At 37.7% G+C, this 16,009-nt stretch overlaps 1 protein-coding gene across 1 annotated transcript; it reads left to right on the top strand.

Annotated features, from left to right (window-relative positions):
* Positions 1 to 3,303: 3,303 nt before the first annotated feature.
* Positions 3,304 to 9,468, top strand: LOC149210482 (uncharacterized). The gene is made up of 10 exons (XM_089398973.1): positions 3,304 to 3,378; positions 3,512 to 3,646; positions 3,753 to 4,066; positions 4,187 to 4,353; positions 4,455 to 5,473; positions 5,556 to 5,828; positions 5,976 to 7,187; positions 7,339 to 7,959; positions 8,074 to 8,583; positions 8,685 to 9,468. The coding sequence occupies exons 1-10, from the start codon at positions 3,304 to 3,306 to the stop codon at positions 9,228 to 9,230; spliced, it is 4,872 nt and encodes a 1,623-aa protein (XP_089255099.1). The 3' UTR covers positions 9,231 to 9,468.
* The last annotated feature ends 6,541 nt before the right edge of the window (positions 9,469 to 16,009 follow it).

Here is a 16,009-nt window from a genome sequence, read left to right as displayed (position 1 = left end):
TGGAAGAACTTATCCGCTGAAGATTCCACATGGGAGGATAAGAATTTTATGCAGAAGTATCCAGAACTGCTCAAGCGTTGAGGACAACACTTTTTTGAAGGAGAGGGGCATGTTGGGTCCCTATAATAGTAGTGATTACCCCATTACTATTGTAGTTATACCCCTTATTTATATTGTTGTGCCCTTATTACCCCCATATTGTTATTTCTGTACCCCATAGAATCCCTCTATTGTTATTTTTGTGGCTTTATATTATTATTGGTAGGTCGGCTGGATTATATTGTGACTCCTTAGACTCCTATATATAGAAAGGAGGTTTTGTCATTTGTATCATCCAAGAATTGTTCATTTATGTAATGTAAAGGAGGTTGCCCCCTCGAAGAGGCTGAATTCTAAGGCGTGGATTTCTCTTTTCTATCTTTTTGTGAGCTGGTTTCATAACATACATTAGAAGCTAAAAACATGCTATCATGGTTAAGTTTTTCTTTTGTGAAATTTACACTTGGTTTGCTACTAATGTCATATTGCTTCTTTCTACATTCATTTTCATAATGTCCATACTTCTTACAATAATGACATTGAACTTGAGATTTATCATACTTTTGCCTTTGTGCTTGATTTTGGCTTGGGCCTTGACTTGGATTTTGATTGTTGCCTCTTCCACTTGAGCTTGAAGGGTTGCTTCTTCCACCTCTGTGTGGGCTTCTTCCTCTTCCTCTAGCATATGATCTCCCTCTGCCTCGACCTTGACCAAAGGAAACTTGGGTCTTGAAGGCATGCTTCAATGAGGAGCTTGTTGCTCTATTCAGTCCATGTTCATGAGAAATCAGTGATGCATGAAGCTCATCCACTGAGAACTGCGAGAGATCCTTTGTCCCTTCTACGGCCACAACTATGGCATCAAACCTTGCTGGAAAACTTCTCAAAACTTTCTCAACTATTCTTCTTTCCTCAAGTGTGTCACCATGAGACCTAATTTGAGTAATCAACCCAATTACATGTGTAAAAAACGAGTCTACATTCTCTGACTCTTTCATACAAAGTGTTTCAAAATCTCTTCTCAGCATTTGCAGTTTTGTTGTCTTCATTTTTGCCATGCTTTGGCAGGCTATCTGGAGGGTGTCCCATGCTTGCTTGAACTTCGTTGCTTCTGCAACCCTTGGGAAAATACTTTCATGAACTGCTTGGAAAATATAAAATAGGGCTTTTGAATCCTTCTTCCCATTGTCCCTCAATAGATCTCTTTCTTCTTGAGACATGGCATTGTATGCTGCTGCATCTGCTGGTTCTTGAAAACCATTCTCCACCAAATCCCAAATATCTTGAGACGAAAACAGGGCCTTCATTGTAATAGCCCAATAATCATAATTTTTGCCATTAAATTGAGGTATCTGAGGATTAGTCAAGCTTGTGCTTGATGTTGCCATTTCTGAGTGTAAAAGAAACTTTTTACTTGCTGGTAAATACGCTTCAAAAATTCTACCCTCAAAAACAAATTTTAATTGCTAATAAAAACACTTGTTTTTACACTAACAATATTTAACCCTCTCTAATACCATGTTAGGAAATAAATTTTACGAGGGCAAAGGAACTCAGAAATCGGTTGCCGCAAAGTAGGCAAGGTCAACTTGAGTTGCAGAAAGGTAAATCTTAGGTTGCCGCAACAACCACACAAGGACTTAATTCAACCACACAAGGACTTAATTAAAACACAGAGGGAAAAGCAGAGTAAAAAAAAGAGGTTGCGGAAATTTACTTGTGCAAAATTAAAACCATAACGCAACTGAGCACACTTTATATTATATGTCAAAACATAAAGAAATTACATTGCCCTGATAAATGGAGGCTTCAACTGCAAGTGAAAAACACAACAAACTTATTGCCATTTAGGCATTACTGGGTATGTCAAAACATAAAGAAATTACATTGGCGTGATAAATGGAGGCTTCAGCTAAACACAACAAACTTACTGCCATTTAGGCATTACTGGGTTGGGGAGTAAACTTCTCTAAAACTCAGTAAAACTGGCTTTCACGCGCCCACCAAAATTTCCTCCTTTTCTCCTCACTAATTAAGAGACTCTCTCGCTCCAAAACTTGCCCAACATGCCCAACATTACAAATGACTTTTCCTTGCGTATTTATCCTAACATATGAATTAATTACATGGACAATTTTACATAGGAAATGATTTTCTGAACTTGCAGGGGTTGTGGAGTGTGGGCAACAATCGCCGAATGAATGTTTCCCCATATCTATTTATTAAACTTCATTAAATGCTTTAACCTCCGTGATGTGTTGCGGAATGGTCGGCTGCTCTCGCTTGCCCAACATGTCCAACATTACAAATGACTTTTCCTTGCATATTTATCCTAACATATGAATTTCACATTAATACGCAACATGGACAATTTTACATAGTAAATGATTTTCTGAACTTGCAAGTGTTGTGGAGTGTGGGCAACAATCGCAGAATGAATGTTTGCCCATATCTATTTATTAAACTTCATTAAATTATTTAACCTTCATGATGTGTTGCGGAATGGTTTGCTCTGAACTTCTATTCTGACCGGTGTCCTGTAAACAAAATTGCAACTTTGTAGTGGTTCACTAAGCAAACATGATGATGATTGTTAGTGTGTTTAAAGTGGTGATTGAAATTAATATTTCCAACATCGAATTGGCTAAAGAAATAGAAAAAAAAGTAAAAGATTAAGATAAATCTCATAAATGTCTTTCTCCCACTACTCGAGATAGGAGTTGTCTATAATGCGACTTTTTGGAGATTCTGGTGACGGAATCCGGCGGAAGAAATTGAAGTTAAATCTTGATTTCTTGCAGTTAAAATGGTTTTTTAACTTCATATTTGGATTCAGCACCCTCGAAAACCCCTGGGACGCTTTCATTGTGCAGAAACTAGCTATCAAACTTGCGATTCCAATAAATTCCTGCCGGATTTCGACCGGAAAAACCCGCCAAAAAAACTTTCAAAAAATCGAGTTATAGACAACTACCTCGAAATATATCATCAAAGTAAAAGATGAAGATATATAAATGTCTATTTTTAATGATTACCAACAAATGATCATTCCAATGATGACAACAGAGATTATGTAATATTTAAATGGTTTTAAGCTTTACCGATAAAGCCATTGGATTTCCATAAGTGTTTGCTGAACTGATCCCGCTCGCCACTAACACGTCTGAATCGATACCCTCACCACTAACACGTTGCCTCGAATGGCTGAACCGATTCACCTCGCCGCTAACACGTCGGGTAGCCACTTAAATATTTATTAAATAAATGTTTGTAACGCGCAAGACGCAACCCTCCGTGCAATCACAGCGGTCAATCAGGTTATACGATGCAGAACATTCTGTTAATATTCAATCCTGTGTTTTGATTTATTAAAAAAATTAAAAAATTTGAAGCCCACATCTAGAGGTTGAAATAAATAAAATAGACTCGTATCAATTTGATTTTATGTTTATGTTGATAATGATTTTCACAGGAGGAGAAGGAGAAGGAGAAAGAGCAAAAGAAGGGAAATAGCCCGGCAAAGCCGACGGCTACCAGAAATTACTGGCCGGGTTCCAATTTTTTTTCCAAATTAAAAGAGGTGCTCGCGGAGGCAATTGAGGGCATTGTACGTATTGAATATAATTCATAGTTTAATCATTAATGATCATTACTTGATTTTATTTAAACGTTCTACTTTAAAAATGCTCTTACTTCCATGTGTTAATACACAGAAAGATGTTCCAACTGGCGACGCGAAGACAATCGCTCTGGATCTTGTTAAGCGAGTGGGCATGGGACACCTGGTTACCTCAGGTTTTCTTGTACTCGCAAATATTTTGGAGCGGTACGAAGCCATCTCGACAAATAAAGGAGTCTGCTTGTCCGTACTTAAGGAGATGGATAAATTGGCCCGACATGTTAATGAACTTCGAAAACGGCCTGGATTGAAGGACTCGATGGTGGATTCTATCAGGGAAGCAATAGCGTTGATAGTTGAAGCCTCTCTCGCTTGCTGCACTCAAATGACTGCTACAAAAGTTTCTAAGTGAGTACTCACTTAACATACTTTAGTCTCATTCATTAACATTGTGTAAATGGATGCTAAATTCTAAATAAATTCGACCCCTTTTATCAAATAGTCATCTAAATAAATTTCTTAAGGCAGGTTTTTCTCAACTGCTGTGAATGGAGAAGAGTTGGCTAAATTTAAAACAAGGTTAGCAGAAACAGACACCCATATGCAGAGAAATTTTAATCTATGTCTTTACGATGCCATTGTGCGCCGACAAAAACCTATGGAGATACAGTATCTAGAACATCCTAAAGGCGCAGGTAAATTGCGTACTGTTGAAAAAGATGTTATTTTAAATATTTGTATAGTTTTGGAGTTTATAGAGGTTTATGATCTTTTGTGTTTAAATATGTTGCAACAGTTGGAATCGAAAAACAATTGGAAAAAGTCATCGAACTGCTAGAGTGTGGAAGTGATAAAAATGCGGTAGCAGTAATCTTGCACGGCTTTGGTGGCATGGGAAAGACTACCCTTGCCGATGCCGTGTTTGCACGGTTGCTTAATGCAGAAATAGAAGGATATAAATATTCTTATGTTAGATTGTTTGATGATATAGCATCACCTCCAAATATTGTAGAGTTGCAAAAATTCATAATAAAATCTTTGAAGATGGGAGAAGAGCCAAAAGAGTTCCAAAGGTACGAGGAAGGACAACGACAAATTGTGAGCATCTTAGCGAAAGAGGTGGTTTTAATTTATATAGACAATGTTTTGCTTGAACAAAACCGAAATGCACTTGAAGCGCTTCTCCCTAAGAATATGGGAAATGCAAGAAAATTGAGGTTGCTTTTCACTGCAAGGGACAAGGATGCAGTGAAAATAAGTGGAGTAAAACCAGTATTCTACCCTATTGAAGGCCTTCCCCATGAAGAGGCATTGGAGCTTTTCAAGAAAACACTGGATGGTGATAGTCAGCAGCAACTACGTCCTAACCAGTTGGAGCAGTTAGTCAAGATATGTGAAGGAGTCCCGAAGCTTATGATGGTGGTAGCAGGATTCATCAATGCCGAATCAGAAAGCAAACAAAAAGCTTATGAAGCAGTGATGGAAGAGAGCCAAAAAAACTGGAAGGGTGAAATAGGAAATGAGATAAAGCGCTATATCTTTGCCTACGACAAACTTGAAGATGAATTGAAAGATCCATTTCTGGATATTTGTTCATTTTTTCGAGGCTGGGACTGGGAAGAACTTTCAGATATTGTGGGAGAGAGAGAACTGAAAGGGCTAGAAAAAAGAGCGCTTGTGACTCGAGATGTGAAAAGCAGGACTGCAAGGGTACACGATGTCATCTTGGAAGTTGGTCTCCAGAGGACAGAAGGAAACAGATTCAGATTGACCACTGCAACTGAAATTGAAAAGTTCTCAGACATAGAAGATGAGGTACGCAATCTTTCAATTGAATTATTTATCATATAAAGTTTTGTTTCAAAATGACTGACTCTAATATTTAATAAATATGCAGGACCTTCGAAAGATCAAGGGCATATGGGCAAGTGACAACAAAGATCCACTGCGTATACCCGCGTCAAAGCTAGATTTGATGTCTGTATCTTTAAGAGTTCTTAAACTCGGACCCTTGACAGATGTGGAGGGAAAATGTGAAAAGAAATTTAAAGAGCTGGTCTTTTTCAGTGCCATAACTTCCCGTCTTCCTTTTTATGTCTCAAAGCTAAAGGGGTTCGAGAAGCTCAGACATTTATGTTATAACCCGGCAGATTTACAGAATCTACTTGAAGTAAGTTCGCTTAAAATATCTGGTTGGTCCCAGTTGTTTCTCTTCTTATTTTTCATGGAATATCTAAAAAACTATATCATGCGCAGTTTTATTATTTTTAATGGTTAGAGTATGATTTTCATATATTACTTATTGCATAATATGCAGATGCCTTCCAGTCTCAGACACATCGAATTTCAATTAAATTCCCCTCTCTTCCAAATCTCTTCGAAATGTATTAGGCAACTAAAATCAAGCAATTTGCGAGCACTGAGACTGGCGAATGCACAGTTCGAAAGCTTGCCTCAAGAGTTAGGAGATCTGGGAAATAGTTTGGAGGAACTATCATTTTCAGGTTGCCAAAATCTAAAGGAATTACGGGCGTCAATTTCAAGCCTGGGTTCTTTAAGAGTGTTGAGAATGAATGGCTGTTCTGGTTTGACGCAGCTGCCAAAAGGTTTGGGATCATTGAAGAATTGTCTGCAAGAACTCTATTTGTACGGCTGTCAAAGTCTAGAAGCGCTTCCTAGTGAGCTTGAAAATCTTACATCATTGCAAAAACTCGATTTGACCTGGTGTGAAAGTCTAAAAGAGCTTCCTAGCAGCGTTGAAAAGCTCACATCATTGCAAGAACTCCGTTTGCACAACTGCACTAGTCTAGAAGCTCTTCCTCCAAGTCTTGAGGAGCTTTCATCATTGAGATTATTGGACTTATCCTGGTGTACAAACATTAAAAATCTCCCTTGTGGGTTAGAAAAGTTAACATCGCTTGTTGAACTTAAACTATATTGTTGTCCGCGACTAAGTAGTGTTCCTGGAAGCATTGGGCAACTGAAGTTGAATTCAATCAACTTAACGTATGCCCACTCTTTGAAAGATCTGCCGGATGGGTTTTGCAATTTCTCCACTTTAACAGAGCTTGTCATGACTCGCTGCGACAGTCTAGAGAGGCTTCCGGAGCGATTTGGAGAAGTAACAAGTTTAAGAAAACTAATTATGAGCAGATGTCGCAGTCTACAGAAGCTCCCAGAAAGTTTCAACCAACTCAAGTACTTGGAGCACTTGGATTTATCAATGTGCTCGACTCTTGAAGAATTATGTAAAGAGTTCGAAGGTCTCTCACTACTGCGAGTTCTATCACTGAATGACTGCTACAAGCTAAAGAAGCTCCCTGAGGATTTCCAATGCCTCAGCTCATTGGAAGTGCTGGATGTAAGAAATTGCTATAAGTTGGAAGGGAAATGGATAGACAGCATGCTAAAGATGGAAAAGCTACAAATTTTGCGCATCGCAGGAAGCAAGTTGTTGGAGGAAAGATGGGAGAAAACTCAAGCACAACAATGCAATCAATCATGGTCGTGTGCTGTGTATACAGAGCAGGTGATTATAGCATCCACATTTTCAAACATGTTTTCTGTTCCCACATTATAATTAACTCTTTTAAAGTTTAGATCCTAAAACATATCACAGGGGAAAAAATTGCAAAGCATACATTATTTTTCCTTTCCACTCACTTTAGTTTTCTCTTCAGGGTTTATCAAATGAGGAGAATCTTCTAAAGCAGTTACAATCAAAATTCGACAGCATGCTCACTAATGGAGAAAGAGAGCCACTGAATATATCTGGTCTTCCTCTGCACACGCTGCTGCTTGTTATGTTTGATGGCGAACAGGAATTCCGTCCTGATTTTTCTTTGCCTTTACTTGAGGAGAGTATAGATGATATTCAAACACATTTCGAAATGGTTTATTTTGGCAATCATTTTAATCAGTTGCCTAAGAAAGTGGCGGATAGAATACTGGGGCATGCTCCGGCTAACGGGGACGCTAAGGCATTGTTTCAAAAACTGATCCCATTAGTTGATATCTCATGGATGGACATTGACGGGCTACTTACCAGCAGTTTCCAAATGACCGCGGAGATTGTGAGTGGGGAAAAAGGTGATAAATACCTTTCTCGTTGGAAATTTTTCAAATTTTCCAATAAGGTGGAGGACTTTGTGGTGACGAAGTGCGGAAGATACCTTAAATTGAAGCAACTGGCAGAAAGACCTGGAGGGAGTCCTATAGATTTGTTAAGAGAGCTCTTCGCAGGAGGAGAAGAGGAAAATTCTCTTTCCTTTCTTAAGGACAAGGATGGTGAATCCACGAAGGTATTAAGTTCTATATTTTGTGGATAACTCTTCCTTCAAATATTTTAAAATAAAAGTTCCAAATTCCCTTTCTTGACTATTGATTATTTTGTTTGTGTTTATATGAAATTGTAGGTCGGAGTAGCCGAATTGAAAGGGAAAACGATTTTATTAGATATCAGGCCTGCCAACATGTGTTATGCTATTGCTCTTCGAGCTTTAGTGGAGATGTACAATGTGGAGAAAGAGAGATTTAATTTTGAAATTATAACAGTTCCAATAATGCAGGACAATTCAACATTGGATGTATCTGAGAAGTTTTCAAGTGAGGTTCCATGGTTGGTCCTCCAAAATCCGTGGCAGATGACAAATGCAACCAAGTATTTTCTCGTTGAAGGGCGTCCACGATGGCCTGAAGGATGGGACAGGTGGTACCCGAATAGAATGAGGATAATAGAAAGCGACGGGACAATCGCACCGTATAGGAATCCTGGTGTACTGCGTATGGTAAACACATGGGGGGCAGCAGCTTATCCTTTTACGGCGGAAAAAGAGGAGGAATTAATACAAAAAGAAAAGACACAAATGGAGGCTATGTCTGATGCAATGTTTCTTTTCCAGCATTTGGAACGTGTGGCAGAGCAGGTCAGTAACTACCTGTTATTTGTTTGCCTTTTGTATATTTTGAAAAGGAAAAAGAAAACGATTTTCATTTCTAATTGTTTTTTCTCGTTGATGATGAAAAGTTGAGGGAGGCAACGGGTCAGCAAAAAATGTTATGGTTATGCTGCTGTCACGAAAAGGAGTTTACAAATTCCATGAAGGATGTGTTGACAGAATTGAGTGATATCATTTACATTATTTATATTCCAATTTTTCATAGAACACGAAGACGAGGATTGTTTTCTTGGCAACCTTCCAAAATGTCATCAGAAGAGATGGGAGGAATCTTTTCGTTAAGTTTATGTGAGTATGAAGCTATGAGATTTTGGGCGCGTATTCACTCTTTGAAAGAGGGAATTGAAGCCAAAGATCAAATTCAGTTATCGGAAATGCTGATGATTTGTAATGATTATCATTATAATCCTCCTTCATGGATGTTTATAGTGGATGAAGATGGAAATTTGATAACAACAAAGGGGAAAGAAATTGTAAAATTGTTATCTGAAAAATATTCAGATGACAGAGTAAAAGAATTGATGCAACAATTGCTCAAAGGTGCTCAAACAAGTTGGAAGAAGCCGCTGCTTGAATTAGAAGAAATGCTACAAATTGATGGCGAAGATAATTAGGGTTATGCTGACGATGATGATGTAGATAGCGCGGGCCAGTGACCTCCTATAGGCTAATGCATACCTTAATTAGGGAACACCTAGCTCATTTAATGATGATTCAATATTGTACACTTATTAAGGGTAAGATTTTTCATTTCCAATGATTTTAGTTTTGCTTAGTAATTATTGAGGTGTAGTATATACTTGTACCTTTTCAATCTTCCATTTATTGAGCTTTTAGGATGTGTGTATTTTGAGCTGTTGTATTGTATTTTTATATAAAAGATATTTAGTTGTTAAATAAATTAAGTTATTTTATTTTAAAAATATTGATATTTTATAGATTTTTTTTTTATATTATTTTGGGTAGGTCAATTGGTAATGGTCATGGAAATAAAGTTTTACCCAATTAGAAGTTTTTGGGTTCAAATCTTGTGGTATCTCTTCAATTGGGGTGAGAAGCTAGACATGATGAAGATATAGTCCTACCAAGCTTATAATTTTTTTTCCCTTATATTAAAGCATAAGTTTTATTTCTTTACTATTTTTCCTTATATTAAAGCGTTAGTTTTATTTATTTACTATATCTTCTTCTTTTCTAATTTTGAGGTTACATCATTTATGTATTTTTATCTCAAAGTTAGTTATGTCATTTTTTATTTCCAATTTAATTAAAAACTATTATAAAATTAAAGTGAAATAAAATATAAATAAGATATTTTGATTGTGAAATGAGTTATGGTTGTTTGGGCATGTGGCATTGATAAACTATGGTATTGGCCCATGGTATTGTAGCAAAAATTATTTACAAATTAAGAACCTCCATAAAAAAAAATAAGGGTGAATCTCCAAGGTTAAGAATCTTGTTACATGTTTTTTTAAATGTAACTCATATTCACTCTTTTTATAACTAGTATTTGCACATGTTGCAAAGGAAACACCCTAAGACAATGGCATAAGAAACAATAGCATAGAAGAAAGAAGTCAAAATTTTATAGAATTTTGTTTCTTTACTGGTGTTTCTTTTTTATCATATGTTATGTTTGGAGATTCCAACCAGGATAGGTTCAAAGTGAAGGTAATGCACAACACTTCGGTCTAAAGGATTTATGAAAATGCTCTTCATTAAGATTCAGGAACCGTTATAAGTAAATGATTTAAATCAAACATTTCATAACAAAGTAATCTCATATCACCTTAATTCACAATGCAATGGATAATAGCTTTTTTTCATTAGAAATTGGCCTAATTTTATGAGGAAATATTAATAGAAAGACTTTAGTAGTAAGGGGTTCATTAATAAACTGCCTCATTATTTGTTATATGATGTTGTTAATTTAGTTACTTGTTTCTTCTTATCCTTATTTCATTTGTGTAAAATGTCCAAACTATAGAAGAATGGTATTATTTCTTGTCTCTTTAGACCATTGTATTTTATCTAACTCAATAATTTCCATAGCCTCAACTAGGTTCGTCATTCTCTTTCCATAGTGACTCAATGTCTTCAAATGCATTTCATAAATTTGGTTCAATAAATGTTGGTGGAAAACCAATATATTGCACTTTGTAGAAAGGAGTGTACATTGGTTGGAATAAATTGTATTCCCTTACCATGTGATGATGTCATCTAAATCTTGAACCTTTCTTGCCACTTATGAAATTCCCCATTCTAATTGTTGTTTGACCATGATGACATTGACATCTTAATCCTTTTTCATAGGAATATCATTTAAGAAGTCAATGATGTAGGAATTTACAGGGTAAGTTCCTCAAAAAAAACACCAAAAGGACACCGCTCACAACCAGATCACAGATCAATACACCAGTATTTTTGACGTGGTTAAAACCCTCAAAGAGGGAAATAGTCCACGGCCTGTGCCAACGTGGCTACTACAGACAATTTATTAATCAAAGAATGAAAATTTACATAAGCTTCTCTCATGCACGAATTACCCAAACAATGACCCTCCATGCGCTTTAAATAGAACTCATGGACCAATCAGGTGTCAAGCCACGGATCAAGTGTCGGTAATACCGAGGAGAGAGTGAACCATTGGATCACTACATATCGTGACCGTCGGATTGTAAGTTACAAAATGTACAACGGTAAAGAAACACACTTTACCTAACTCTATACTAGACCAAGTTGAACTTAACTATTTCCTATGTGTCGGAATATCCTAACATCCCCCCTTAAGAACAACTTGGGATAGGATTGAAGGATTTACAAATATGACACAATAGGAGAAGGAAGGAGGCACTAGAGCCTATCCCCCCTTAGTGACAACTTCCTGAACTCCAAGCATATATCGAAGTTTAGTGAACTTCGCCTCTGTGAGAGCCTTTGTGAAGATGTCTGCAACCTGATCATCTGTTGAACAATATTGCACTTCAAGAACATGGTCATGAATGAGCTTTCTGATGAAGTGCATGTGTAGTTCAATGTGTTTGTTGCGTTGATGCTGAACTGGATCTTTGCATAGCTGAATGGCACTTTGATTATCACACCAAAGTGTGGTTGGATGCTGCTGCTCAAAGCCAAACTCTGATAGGATCTGACGAAGCCACAAGGCTTCCTTACTAGCTTCCACGGCACCACGATACTCTGCTTCTGCTGACGAAAGAGAAATGGCAGCCTGTTTCTTACAAGCCCATGTAATAGGTCCTGAACCAAGAGTGAAGACATAACCGGCAGTAGACTTCCGATCATCAGGGTCACCAGCCCAATCAGAATCAGTGAAACCAACTAATAGAGGAGCTGCTTTGGCACTGAAATGAATCCCAAACTGTATTGTACCTCGAACATAACGAAGTATTCTTTTAGCTGCTTTCCAATGACTTTCACGGGGGTTTTGCATAAAACAAGCAACAAGGCCAACAACAAAGGAAAGGTCAGGACGAGTATGGGTTAAATACAAGAGTTTTCCTACAAGTTGACGGTATAAGGTAGCATCAACTTCAGGAGAAGTACAAGAGACTGAAAGTTTGACTCCAGACTGAAAGGGAGAAGGGGCTGGCTTACAGTCTTCCATGTGAAAATGACGAAGAATATCACAAGCATACTTGGACTGGGAAAGGGAAATACCCTCCTTGGATTGCAAGACTTGAAGACCGAGAAAATAGTGTAAGTGTCCTAAGTCTGTCATTTCAAATTTCTTTTTAAGGCTGGACTTCACATGGTTTATAAGGTTGGGATCACTACCAGTAAGAATAAGATCATCAACATAAAGAACAAGGATGATAAGAGAGTTTCCCACTTTCTTGGTGTAGACAGTATTGTCAGAATAACACCTAGAAAAGCCAGATTCTAAAAGAAAGCTATCCATTTTGGCATACCAAGCTCGAGGAGCTTGCTTGAGACCATAAAGAGATTTCTTAAGTCGACATACAAGGCTGGAGTCTGTTTGCATGAAGGCAATGGGTTGTTCCATATAGATTTCTTCATGCAAGTCCCCATGCAAGAAGGCAGATTTAACATCCCTATGATGGACTTCCCATTTTAAAGAGGCAGCAAGGGAAAGAACAAGGCGGATAGAGTTCATTTTGGCAACAGGGGAGAAGGTTTCAGTGTAGTCAATGCCTTCAACTTGTGAAAAGCCATTAGCAACAAGACGAGCTTTATGTTTATCAACTTTCCCATCTGGTCCATAATGGTTCTGTAAACCCTTTTACATCTAACAAGTTTGCGTCCCTTTGGTAGAGGAACAAGATCCCATGTATCATTTGGCAACAATGAATGATATTCTTCATTCGTAGCTGCCTCCCAATGTGGATGGCCTGAAGCTTCTGCAAAAGTGTCAGGATCATGATTTACTGGAGCTTGAGCTAGTAAAGAAGAGGCTCTTTCAAACTGAGAACGTGTACGTCGCTGATCTGTAGGATCACCGGCAAGATCACCTGCTGCATCCCGAGTAGCACGGACCCATCTTGGAAGTTGAGGATCCTGAGAAGGTGGGGGAGGATTGTCATCCTCACTTTCATCATCTGAAGAAGAAATGTTTTCAAAAGTAGAAGAGATAGGAAGAGGTGGCACATCCGCCGGACTAGGCTTGCAGGCCGATTTATTTTCATCAAATTTTACATCTCTTCTAATGATAACATTTTTGGACTTAAATGGAATAAGTCTATAACCTTTTACATCTTCAGAATATCCAACAAAAGCACATTTCTCACTCTTAGGTTCTAAAGCTTTATGCTTTTCATCTGGAATATGGGCCCATGCTTCACTTCCAAAAACACGAAAGTGACTTACATCTGGTTTAATGGAACTCCAAGCTTCTTCTGGAGTGATATTCTTTAGAACCTTAGTAGGAGTGCGATTTATTATATAATTTTCACAATTAATTGCTTCGGCCCAAAAACTAAGACTGAGTCTTTTAGATTGCAGCATACAATTAGCCATTTCTTTTAAGGTGCGATTTTTCCTTTCAGCTACACCATTTTGTTGTGGAGTGTATGGAACAGTATGTTGCATTTGAATTCCATTTTCGGTGCAAAAGTTGATGAATGTGTTTTTAACATATTCTCCACCATTATCAGTTCTTAGCTTAAGAATTTGATGTCCAGATTGTTTTTCAACAAAGGCTTTGAAGGCCAAAAAAGTGTTAAATACTTCGCTCTTGAGTTTTAAGAAGTATACCCAAGTGCGTCTGGAGAAATCATCAATGAAAGTTAAGAAATACTTGCAGCCAGAGAATGAAGCAACAGGAAGTGGACCACATAAATCACTGTGCACAAGCTGTAAAGGGGCTGAGGCGTGCCAAGAGGCACGTTTTTCAAAACTGTCCCGATGATGTTTTCCGAGTACACATCCGGAACAAACACCATCTCTGCAAGATACCATAGGAAGACCTGTCACCATATTTTCTTTACATAGATGCTGAAGGGAGCGATAGTTTAAGTGACCAAATCGCTCATGCCAAAGTTTGCTCACTTCATCATTATGAGCAACAAATATTGAGGGAAGATTTGATGACCCAAAGTTGTGAAACTTATACAACCTTGTGGAATCATCAGCAATACCAGTAGCTAGAATCTGTTTAGGATCTCGCAGATCCTTGATTACAACATCATGAGGTGAAAATTCAACAATTTTACCTTCACCTGAATGAGTTATCTGATATACAGATAGAAGGTTGCAGGATAAGGTTGGAACACATAATACATCATTAAACTGACCATTGTCTAGATGAACAGTTCCAGTCCCTACAACATTAAGAGATCTATCATCACCAACATATATATTTTTGGTGTTACAATCATTTAAAGAAGAAAACATGGCTTGGTTTTTGGCCATGTGATAAGAGGCTCCAGAATCAATGAGCCACTCATGAGAATGAGAAGAAGAAGATACATTTAATGCATAACCAGACTGAGATGATTGACAACGACATGCAAAAAGTGCCATTCCTGAACTTGAAGTTGAAGTATGCTCCACATGGATGTTAAAGCATTTAGATTCTAAGTGGCCATCTCGATTACAAAAGTTACAATGTCTATCAGTCTTCTTCCATTTGTTTTTATTGGTCTTATCATTTTGCTGAAATGATCTTTCAGTTTGAGGCTGAGTTTGCTGAGGACCATTCTTTTTAGGATATGACTTCTTAGGATTCTTTGAATTTGGTTGCTGTTGGGCGGCTAACGCTTTCTTGGAAGAGTTTCCAAGATTAAGAAGACCAAGGTGTAAGAGTTTTTCTTGTTCTCTTATTAAAGAATCACAAAAAGAGTCAAAGGAAGGGGCCTTGTAGTCTTTTCCTTGAAAAATGAAAGCTTCCCTTGTAGAATGGAAGGTGGAAACAAATACAGAGTAGGCTGGTCCCAACTTAGTAAGGATGGAATAAATAAGGTTACTATCTTCTTTCTTAACCTTAACACCTTCCAAGAGATATCTAAGGGTCTTGAATTTGGACAAGAAATCTTCAATGCAAGAAAAATTATTAGGATCCAATGTAAGCAACTCATTTTCAAGTTGATGGGCTCTAATTTCATTTTTAATCCCAAAAACTTTAGTGATTTGTTCCAATGCTTCATGAGGAGTATCAAGTTCTGCAATATGGAATCTAAGATCAGGAGAAATAGACATCCCTATCAAACCACGTGCTTGATCTTGTCTATTTTCCCATTTTGCAGCCTTGTCTTCATCTTTTGGTTTCTTCTCTTGGCCTGTGGCTATTTTGTAGAGACCTTTACTTCTAAGTAAATCTTCCATGTAGGCTATCCATTGGAAGTAGTTAGTGCTGTCAAGAATGACTTGGCATGGACTTTCCATTTTTTTTTTTAAAATGAAGCTGAAGATGCTGAAAGTAAGTGTTCCAATGGATAGATCTCGAAAAATTAGGTGGTTTTAAAAAAAACGGCTCTAAAAAAGGCTTCCGGATGAAGAAGTTATGGCTTTTTGAAAAAAAATTGTTGAAGTTGCCGGCAAAGTGCGTGAATGTGCGGAAATGAAAAAATCCGCCCCCACAAAATGGAGACTTGAACCCAAGACCTCTACTCTCTTAAAATAGCTTTGAACCAATTGATCTATACAAAAAATTTGAGAGAGAGAGAGAGAGAGAGAGGGGGGGGGGGGGGGGGGGGCTTGGTTTGCGTGCTTGCCTTGAGAAAGCTCTTTTTCCCTACAAAACACAAAACACAAAACCCAACACGAACATGCAAAGAAAACGAACCTTATGGCTCGAAGTTAGCTTTAGCCAAAAAACTAGATATTTTAAAAAATGAACCTTGCGGCTCAAAGTTAGCTTTAGCCGAAAAACTAAATATTTTTCTCAATGTTTATGATTTTCCGAGATCACACT

Source organism: Pinus tabuliformis, chromosome 1_2 (genome assembly GCF_031772625.1).
Source record: "Pinus tabuliformis cultivar Carrire ecotype Pingquan chromosome 1_2, CPIR1, whole genome shotgun sequence".
Lineage (NCBI taxonomy): Eukaryota > Viridiplantae > Streptophyta > Pinopsida > Pinales > Pinaceae > Pinus > Pinus tabuliformis.
The sequence above is the reverse complement of the archived record's forward strand: the minus strand, read 5'-3'. Positions and strand labels throughout refer to the sequence as shown.